The following is a 10,554-nucleotide window of genomic DNA, read 5'->3' as shown; positions in this document are numbered from 1 at the left end:
TGGTGGTTTTCAAAGGTTTAAAATATCAAGACCACAAATTTGTGTCACCACCACTGTACACCGCAAAGAAGTCAGAGTTGGTAGGTTTCTCTGCAATTTCACATCAAACTTGGTTTACACCTCAGCCACTGAATTATGCAGAACAACTGGTGGAACTCCCCTTTAAATAGGAATGAATACTTCATGTACGACCACAATGAAAGCACCGTGTCTGAGACGTTTAGGAACTGTAATACTGTGCTTTATTTTTCATTTATGTTGTTGGATTAACACTGAAGGGTACATAAAGGTACCAATTTAACAGAGGAGGCTTTTACACTAATACACAGAGGCATAGTACACAGTAAAAATAAGTGCTTGTTGTAAATGTGCAATATAAAATAATACTGTTTATAAGACAAAACAAAATACAAAATATAATAAGATTCAATCGTTTCGCATGAAAAGCAAACTCTGGCTTAGTTATGGCCTTTGAATTCCATCTGTTACTTTTTTATATATCACAAATCACAGTTGGCTAAATATTTGTACCGTGCTCAAATAGAGGAACAGTGCTACACCAGCAACGGCAACACCATGTACTGCATCCGACCAAGTAAGCAGCAAAAAGGACAACCTTACACGCAATCAAGAAGTGCAATAGAACTATCAAATGTGTCTTTGGTCTGTAAGCAAGTTAGGTTAGAGAACATATCCTCCATGTGAATATAAACACACAGAAACACAGAAGATGTGCAGGAAGAGAACGGGAGTCTGTCCTGATTTGCCAATCCATAGTGCTTCATTTTGACAGACTGCAAATGTGGATTCTACATTAGGCAAATATCTTTTAGTTTCTATATTTCTTCTATACTGGTAAACTTTCAAATGAAACCAAATTCCTTCTTCTGACCCACTCTGCTGGTCCATAATTTATATTATGATTGTCCACCTTAAGCGTTACTGGAATTGTAAAACCTGAATTCAAATCATAAGTGACCTCAAAACTAAAGACTTCATAATACATAACCTGAGTATGTCTACTATTAGGCATTTACTCAGGCCTGTCTGGCACAGGCAACAAATCAAGATGACAGTAAAACGCAATCTTGACGAACGCAAAAGCAGAGCTAGAAAGCATCTCGAGCATTAAGACTCTCTGGCTGACTGGAAGTGCTGGTGCCGGACCAATAACGGAATGTCCTGGTGGAAAGAATTACAAAATTCTTGGCCCAAGCGTCACTGGCTGGTCACCGGGACGAGACCATTCCCGGGAATAAGAGAAATACACAAGCACAAGCCTCAGAGTCAGGGCAAGCAACTCCAGCTCTAAGAAGTCTGAGCACTGCATAGTTCGCATGGTTTAGTGTTTTCCCTGCTCGCGTAAATCACCGGCCACTTCTCAAGCCTCCAGATTTCTGCCACGTCGTAATGAACAGCAGGAACCTGGGCAAACGAATAACAAATAATTATATAATGTACTAATCACAGTCAGCAATCATGGACACTACTGCAGAACCCACAGCCTTTGCGATGCTATATAAGTGAAGTCTTTTGACCAATGACAAGCTTGACTGAACACAAAAGGTGGTGAATACTCCGACTGTCCACATTGATGGTACTGATGTAACTTTGAGAGTACTCTCTGTGAGAGATCGGGTGTGGTAGGTCCTTAGTAGGTCTGTTTTGAGCTGGTCAGAAACAAACCATGAAGTCCTGCAGGACTGCAGTTGCCAACTGGGGTGCTATTAAATAAACTTCACATACTAAAGCAGAACAACCTGCTTGTCGTCGTCCTTCAGAGCAAGAAAAAAGTCTCTTTTAGGTTTCTCTTCATTATTATTTCACTCAGGTGAACCCCTGTATCTGCAGTGCACTGTTAAAGCATTTGTTACCTAATTTTCAGTGGATATTTACAATTTACTTGATCATATTTACTACGTACAAAGTATTTCAGTACTGTCTTAAGGCTCTGTTGTAGTACTATACAGTCCTCTAGCTGTTTATAGTGTTCCAGCACAGTCCTATTGGTGTTTAAGTACTGTCATAAAGCCTTACAGCTGTTTGTAGTGTTGTGCAGTCATACAACTACGTTAGTATCATCATAAAGTCCTGTAACTATTTATAAAACTATCATAAAGCATTAGCACTGGGATTTTATCACAGGAAGGGTGCTCCCTTCTCTGTGATAGTAACACACAGCCTCAAGTTGCTTACTGCTTTTATAAAACGGCAGCATAAAATATGTTAAAATACACACTTTCCCAGAAAATAATTTAAGTTTTAATTATAATAATCAAAAAGCAACCATGGACTGCTGAATGAGGTCGCCCATCGTTGTACACTGTGATCATTTCATGAATTATTTAACTTTTTGTCTTTATAATAATGAACATATGATAACGCAGCACTGGTTCTTGCAGAAACTTTCACTTTATAAGTACTTTTTGGCCAACAAATTACCACCGTGAGTCTTATTTAGCACCAATCCAGCAGTGCCCCGCTTCTCACGCTGGGGCTAAATCTCAAATGGTGCCCTGCTCCCTACATAGTGCACTACGTAGGAGTTTAAATACTGGATCCTGCAGCCCAACAGAGCAAAATACAGCTAAGAAATAGTCATTTGGGACTCAGACACTCCACACTCGATAAATGATGCACCGTTTGGCTGTAGAGGGTAGAATTTCTAAACTTATATAAGCTAATACACAGCTAGGGAGTACAGAGCCGTTTGGGATCGAGCCTGGGGTTGACGGTACTTCTGACTGAAACACGAACATTTAAAACGTGTTAGACATTCAAGTTCATTCTTTAGACTTTCATACTGCTGTTTTACAGTTAATCAAACCGTAAGTACTTTAATTCAAGACTGTGATGTTAATGATGGAGGTGTTTAGGCTGTTGGCTCTTTCAGCCTGTTAGCTAGCTGACCAGCCCAGGTCAGCTCCTCAGTTTAAACAGAAAACGGCTTCTTACTTCATCAGTATACTCGGTGGTCCATGCGAGCAACATGAGAGTCAGGCTTAGCCAATCAGATTTTAGGACCATTTTATAAAGTTGTTTCTAGTACTCTAGTACAGTCTTATAGCAGTTTTTATAACTGTCATATAGCCCTCTAGCTGTTTTTAACATTGCAGTAACGTCCTATAGCTGTTTTCAGTATTGTAGTGTGGCCTTATAGCTGTTTAAGTATGTTGATATAGCTCTGTCTTCCACACAGTCAGACAACCGGTAGCTGGTTTTAGTATTATTTTGCAGTCCTGTGGCGGTTTTAAGTATTGTTATAAAACCTAAAAGCTGTTTATTGCTGTCATAAAACGCTATAGTCAACTTTAATTCTGTCTTATAGCCCTAAAGTTGTTCTTTAGTGTTGTAATAGGGCCTTGTGGCTGTTTTCAGTACTGTTGTACAGTCAGATATCTGGTTTTGGTTTAGTTTTTAGGACTGAAGTACAGCCTTTTAGCTATTTACTATCAGTACATTCAGTGTGCGTTCAGTGTGCATTATAACACATTGTGAACTGTGTGTCTCGAGTTTCTCTCTCCACTCTCACACTCTTACAGCTCATGCATTGCAGATACAGGGTTTAGAGTGAGTGGGCGCTCAGAGGCAGATGTTGATCTGTTTGGCGAGTTCTCTCTCCAGGTCTGAGATCAAGTTATCGAAGTCTTTCAGACTCAGTCTGCATGTAAACGGGGCATCGAAGTCCAGAGCGAAATCGTCCGCATACAGACCACCCGAGGACACCCAAACGTCCTCCTCCTTCTTCTCCTCCTCCTCATCTTCATCGCTCTCGCTGCCCGCCACCTCATCGTAATCCGCGTCGTCGTTGGACAGGAAGTCCCGCCCACACACACTCCAGTCTCCAGCGTAGCGGTTACAGGGAGGGCTTTCCAGTCGGCCGCGACCTCTACGGGACACCACCACGACGTCTTGTGGTAGCGGGAGCTCCACGCGCAAAGGCACACGCTGTGCACGCCGCTGCATGGGATTCTGGGATGGAGGAGGAGGAGTAACGGAAACAGGAGAAACCTCAAGGCTGTACGATGACTGGTCTATCACTCGACCTGTGGGAACTATGACAGAAGAAATGGGTTAAAGAAACGAATAAGAAATGTTTATTACGCAACGATTAGTTAACAAAAAGCTGTCAGATGCCACAGGCAGAAATTACAGTTTCGGTCCTGTCATTTTTCAGATTTTTGGATAAACATCCATGCATCTATAGAAATTGCAAAATCATAAAAATGTCAAAATCTAACAGAAATAAGTTCATTTCTACAGAGGTCCGGAGAGGCCATGAGCTGTTGCTATCATTTTCTGGATTGTTATCTTCAGATAACGAGTTAAATATCTTGTGATCTCAAGATAACAACTTTGGTATCTCGAGATAACAAGATAACGAACTCGTTACCTCAAGATAACTTTTGTTATTTCGAGATAATTAGCTCCTTATTTCAAGACAAAAACTTTATCTTTAGATAACGAGATCATTAACTTGTTATCTCGAGATAACAAGATAATTACCACATTCCTTCAAGACAACAACTTTGGAGATAACAAGATAACTCACTCAAGATAACAATCCAGAAAATTGTAACTACCTTACAGCCTCTCTGGGTTCCGTAAATTCAGTGTTTTTGTGAATTTCTATCTACTTGTGTGTAGTTATGATTTTGAAAAGTATAAAAGCAACTTTAATAAGTCCTTAGCTCTGATGACATTCCCAATCTGACAGTCCGTTCTGCATGTACGTCGCGTCATAGTCAAAGTTTATAACTGGTCTCTTTAAAAGAGACGGCGGTGGGACGGACGTCCAGCTTATGTATCTCAGAGCACGACGTTTTCCTCTCTGCCTTCTTTAATAAGGACGTGTGAAGGACGTTTTCCTGAGTCTGACGTCATTTTAAAGCAGTTAAAAGCACAAGCACTGCTCACTGCTGCTCATCTCACTCTGACTGGACTCACGTGATGCTCACGTGATGGAATGTTTTGGAGATACTTGTTTTTCACTGGACAGTTACGACATGGATATGGAAAGCAGCTTGTTTTGAATTCTTTTTTTCCTGCAATGTCACGAAAACCAGCTCGTTTACATACGTCCTTATATTCAGCCAGCAACAGCTCCTAAGCTGTCCCTAAGTTAGTCTGGACTGCTTTCATTTGAAGTACTTAACTACATACAGTGTAAACCCATAAATAAATACATAAAGAGAATGTGCAGACTCAGCAAGCACATTCCCACCAACTCTCACTCACGAGGCCATAGCTGCAGTAGATAGTGTAGGGCCTCTATGTGTCTCTTGAAGTCCACGGCGCTGGCTATCTCCACACTGTGGTTGGTGCTACGGGAACTCCGAGTGGCCCCAGGAACCCCAGAGGCCCCAGAGCTGAATCCTGGTAACCCCGCCCTCCAGGACTCCTGTGTAGGGGTCAGCAGAACCGGACCAAAGCACACAGCCAGGTTCTGACACGTCATCAGGTTACAGTCACTGAAGGACGCCACCAGACTCAGATGATCCAGCAAGAAAGACAGAGTAGCCTAGAGAGGAGAAACACACAAAGACAAAGCAATAAAAATTAACAGGCATTAAATTCCGGCTTTTTTATCTGTTTAAATATTTTTCATCAACAAAACAAATTACATTCCTAAAAAATAAGTATTTCTATTGACTAAATTACCACCAGCACAGCGTCGCTGTCCAAAGAAGCTGCATACAGTACTGTACAAAAATCACAGACTAGCCTTCATTTGCTTAATTTACAGTCAGAACAGCCAAGTTATTCATTTTTAGGAGATATTAATCACAGGAGAAAGTCAAAGGAAGATGTGAAAAACAGGAGTTTCCAAAACTCTTCCCCATCAGATAAACAGCACATACAGCTTTCATCCTCAAGAGAGTCAGAGACCACCCTTCATTTATTTCATTTCCTGTCAAAACTCCCTTGAAATATCTCCAGAAATACGAATAGCTTGTACTTAATAGGCAAAAGAAGGAGAAAGTCAAATGAAAATAAGAGAAAAAAAACGGGAGTTTCCAAAAACGATTAAAAGCTACCGAGAAAACGTGATTCCTAACAACCACCTGGAAGACCTAGTAGAAACCAAAACTGCCCGCAGCAGATTAATAGCCACATTGCCAGGCTGAAATGGCACAAATCCGGTTTATTGCTCTGGTGTTTTCAGGGCCGTGTGGACGCAAATCTGATCTTTTCAAATCCGACCTGAGCCACTTTCCTATGTGGTCCTAGATCGGATACGTATCCGATCCATGGCCATGTGACCTTAATGTGACGCTCAGATCGGAATTCATGTGCTTTTTTTTCCCACTGCATTACTATGGCAGCAGCGCCGAACAGAAGTCAAAGCCTGTAAATGGTGGAAAAGCGGCTCATCTCACCCTTTTCTCCTTCGTCTGGCTCTAATAATGAAGCTGAGAGCTGATTAGAGTAAATGATCTTCTCAGCGAAGCTCGTTCTGCTCGTTAGTTTGTGCTGATGATGCAGTGATTCAGTCACGTGACGTTACTGAGTAAGATGAGCTCATGAGGGCAGTTCAGGCCGGTTCGTCACATTAATGACAGATTTGAGTCACTGACCTAAACGAGTGTGATCCACTGAGTCAGAGAGATCGGATTTGGGCAAAAAATCGGATTTGAGCAACGAGGCTTGTAATGTAAACATAGAAAATCAAGCTGCTTCAGATCTGAAAACACCCACAGGTGTTTCTGTCCATCCTTCCACTCTGAGAAGACCACTCAGCGCTATGGGTCTGAAAGGATGTATAGCTGATCAGGAAGAACCTCAGTGAGAAAAGGAGACGGACACAAATTTACACTAGAACCACGAAACTGGACATCTGATACGTGGAGTAGGGTTTCATGGACTGATGAGTCTACATTTGTAATTGGGCTTGCTTGGATTGGTAGAGGCAGAAAACAGCGAATAAAGAAAACACCAACGAAAAGATGCTGTTCTCAGAAGAACACAGTGACCACCCCAGGGTCCAGAACCAAACATCACTGAATATGTTTGGAATCGCTTCGGATTGTGAGAAACAGTAAAGGCTCAACCAGTTTCTAAGACTGAACTTTGGAGGTGTGGAAAAAATATCCTTGTAGATTTCTTTAAAAAAATCTGAGTTTCCTGAAAAGAATGGAAGCTCTAATAAAGACAAAGAGTGACACACCAAACACTGAAAAAAGTTATTCTAACGTATATTTATGGATATTTCGTTGTTGAGACTTCAGAGTAATTTCATGTTAAAGATATTCTGTAAAACAAATAACTTGTACAACCAACCAACCAACCAACCAACCAACCAACCAACAAATAAATAAATAAATAAATAAATAAATAGTACTGTGCCCAGTTCTGTGCAAAAGCCGTATGAAGCCAGGAAATTGTTTAAAAGTATTTGGGTGCTAAGTGTGTGTCAGTAAAAACACTATATAACATGAGAATAACGACAAACCAACACAGATGCAGTCAAAGTCATGAATTTTTTGTTTTCAGTAAAGTTACTAATGTGCTGGTTAGAAGAACACAGGTCTGGCTCCTGACTTCTTGCTGCTCTCCACACATCCCATGGATTTGTTTGACTCCATCACCAGCACTTGATTCAATTTAATGATTGACTAATTAGATAAACTAGATATTGGATGGTAACTTACTGTAACGTACTGGAGGTCCTTAAGGAGACGTTTGGAAATTGGCTAATACCCCCGCATCAAATAATGAGGGAATATGCTTATTTGGATTTATTCTATTATTGTTTTTTGAGCAAATAAACACGAACTGACCAGATATAGCTTTACATATCACTTTGGCACAGTCCTGGATATATGAACAGTACCCTCTCTGGTTCAGGCAGGCAGTGCAGCAGTGAGACAGTGCTCTGAGATCTCTGTGCATCATTGTCGTTCCTGCAGGCCGGACGCAGAGACATGGCCTCCAGCACCACCTCGTACAGAGTCTTCGTGATCAGGGCCGACGGCAGCTCACGGAGGTAGTCCTTCAGAATGCCTGAAGGAAAAGTACAGTAGATGAGGCTGAGCGTACGTGTGTAAGCAAGTGGTGAGCAGGACGGGTCACGGCATCTACTTCAAGATCGTCGCTGTCCACAGAAAAACGAGTATCTCCAAAATAGGAACTTCACACTCTTCCCTTTCAGTGTAAGTCAATGTAAAGATAAATCATTCCAAGTGATTTTAGAGCATTTCTATTGGTCCATGCACCATGAACTGTTCAAACGTTAGGACATCTGGTGTGTTGAAATGAGGGTATGTGGTTTTCTTCGGACAGCGACGATATATCGCTATTGTCTCAATAACACCAACATTTTTTCGTTTTTCAGTTCATGACATAATTTGAAAACGCCTGTTACCCTTTACATTGTGTGTAAATTTCATGATGAACTGACCAAAAGAAACGTCCCAAAATGACTTGGAAAGACGTCTGGTTCCATTGACTTACATTAAAGTAGTGTGTGTTTTTTCCTTCTCCTGTAAAGTTACCATTTTGGAGATACGAGGTTTTCTTCCGACAACAGCGATATAAATAAGATCTGAAAGGTGATATTAAACTGTAGGACATGTTCCAATTAGTTTAGTTTTTGTTTTGAAAATACAAAATAAACCTTATTAATGTGCAATAATGTGTGTTTCCTCTCTTTTTCTTGTATGTGAAACTGAGTCTTAATGCAAAAACAGAAGTAGTTCTGCACACATTGAACATTTAATGCTACCATGACCTTCACACTTCACTAAGGAAAACTCAGGCCTGAATGTAAGGTGGGTTATAAAGATATACTGGATTTGATGGTAGAAAGGAGGCATATAAGGGGCAGTCGTGGGCTGGAGGTTAGGGAACTGGCCCTGTGACTGGAAGGTTGCCGGTTTCCCCAGTGCTGACAGTTCATGACTGAGGTGTCCTTGAGCAAGACACCTAACCCCCAACTGCTCCCCGGGCGCCGTGGATAGGGCTGCCCACCGCTCAGGGCAAGTGTGCTCACCGCCCCCTAGTGTGTGTGTCTATTCACTAGTGTGTATTTGGTGTTTCACTTCATGGATGGGTTAAATGTGGAGGTGGAATTTCCCCGTTTGTGGGATTAAAAAAGTCACTTAACTTATGCTACAGTAACTGCAGCTGAGAAATGGAGCTGTCTAAACAAACCTCATGTCCTCCTGTAAATATTTTCCCTCCCAAAACAATTGTTCAGCATACTCTGTTGGTCAAGCTGTTGTGTTATCTTGACCACTAAACTGTGAAAGTTTGAAAGTGAAGGTGAAGTAAAAAGGTCAAGTGTCCAGTGGGATGGGGGTGGGTTCAAATCAGACAGGCCTCTTTCAAGTTGAAGGTCTAGGCCCACTTTGGCTTACAGCATTGAAGGGACAAATAAAACAGACAAAGACTTGTTAAAAGAAAGTACATGACATGTATAGCCACCTTCTTCATCATCTTGATCTTGTTGAGAAAACAGCGTCGCCACAACTCAAAGTCAGCCTACAATTAATACAGCTTTTAAAGCCAAACTTCGTTTTATGTCCCTGAGGGTCTACAAGTATTACTAAGACTAGGTCTGGGTTTATTTGCAAGGACCTTTGCCCATACAGTGTAGTCAAAAATGAAAGAAAATGAAAAGATTTTAGTGTGGCACATTTGTGTTCTACTCAATTTATGGGTATTTTACATTTTATTTGCCTATTTTAGAGTATTTTAATCCAGCATCTTGAATGTTGGGTCGGCCTCTCGGGCACAGTTTTAGAATGGTTTAAATCATATTTAAGTGATAAGCAGTTCATGGTTTCACCTGGAAATCATTCATCAAAACGATTTGCCGGTTCTTATGGAGTCCCTCAAGGTTCGGTTTTAGGGCCTTTGCTTTTCTCTTTGTACATGCTGCCTTAAGGTGATGTTATTAGGAAGCATGGTATAAATTTTTATAGCTATGCTGACGACACCCAGTTATACATTTCTGTTCCTTCTGAAGATCAAGACTCCTTAGCCAGACTGACCAGCTGTGTGTCATTTTCTCAGTGGATGTCGCAAAATGTTCTACAGTTAAATCATGAAAAAACTGATCTTTGGTACAGAAACTCAGAGAAAAATGATTTATGAGAAACTTGGTTCTTTAGCTTCTTATACCAAACCTGAAGTACGAAACCTGGGTGTGATCTCAGACTCTGAGCTCTGTTTTATCTGCATGTAACCAGCCACTAAAGTAGCTTTTAATCATCTGAGAAATGTCGCTATAGTTCGGCCTTTTCTATCTCAGAGCGATGCAGAGAAACTTGTTCATGCATTTGTTACAGCAGAGTTGATCACTGTAATGATCGTCCTACTGGACTTCCTTAGAAAACAACATAGAGACGTCAGATCAGTCCTGTTTTAAAAGAGCTGCACTGGCTGCCTGTATCATTCAGGATAGATATTAAAGTTCTGCTACTCGTCTTTAAAGCTCAAAATAAGTGTGTTCCACCTTTTATTAGACGGTCAAGCTCAGTGGTCACTTTTAAAAAGCAGCTAAAAACATATCTCAGTATTTAATTAAAACTCTACGTCTCGTGGTGTTTA

General features: G+C 41.0%; 1 protein-coding gene across 1 annotated transcript in view; it reads right to left on the bottom strand.

The window, feature by feature from the left end:
- Positions 1-219: 219 nt before the first annotated feature.
- LOC108442022 (rho GTPase-activating protein SYDE2) overlaps positions 220-10,554 on the bottom strand; it is a 50,069-nt gene continuing 39,734 nt past the window's right edge. Inside the window, exons 6-8 of the mRNA XM_017721852.2 lie at positions 7,835-8,004; positions 5,239-5,521; positions 220-4,055 (exon numbers count right to left, since the gene is read on the bottom strand). Coding sequence (XP_017577341.1) covers positions 3,583-4,055; positions 5,239-5,521; positions 7,835-8,004 — 926 coding nt within the window. The 3' untranslated portion in view covers positions 220-3,582. The remainder of the gene's footprint in view (positions 4,056-5,238; positions 5,522-7,834; positions 8,005-10,554) is intronic.

The sequence above is a fragment of the Pygocentrus nattereri genome, chromosome 13, assembly GCF_015220715.1.
Source record: "Pygocentrus nattereri isolate fPygNat1 chromosome 13, fPygNat1.pri, whole genome shotgun sequence".
In the NCBI taxonomy this organism is placed as follows: Eukaryota; Metazoa; Chordata; class Actinopteri; order Characiformes; family Serrasalmidae; genus Pygocentrus; species Pygocentrus nattereri.
The sequence above is the reverse complement of the archived record's forward strand: the minus strand, read 5'-3'. Positions and strand labels throughout refer to the sequence as shown.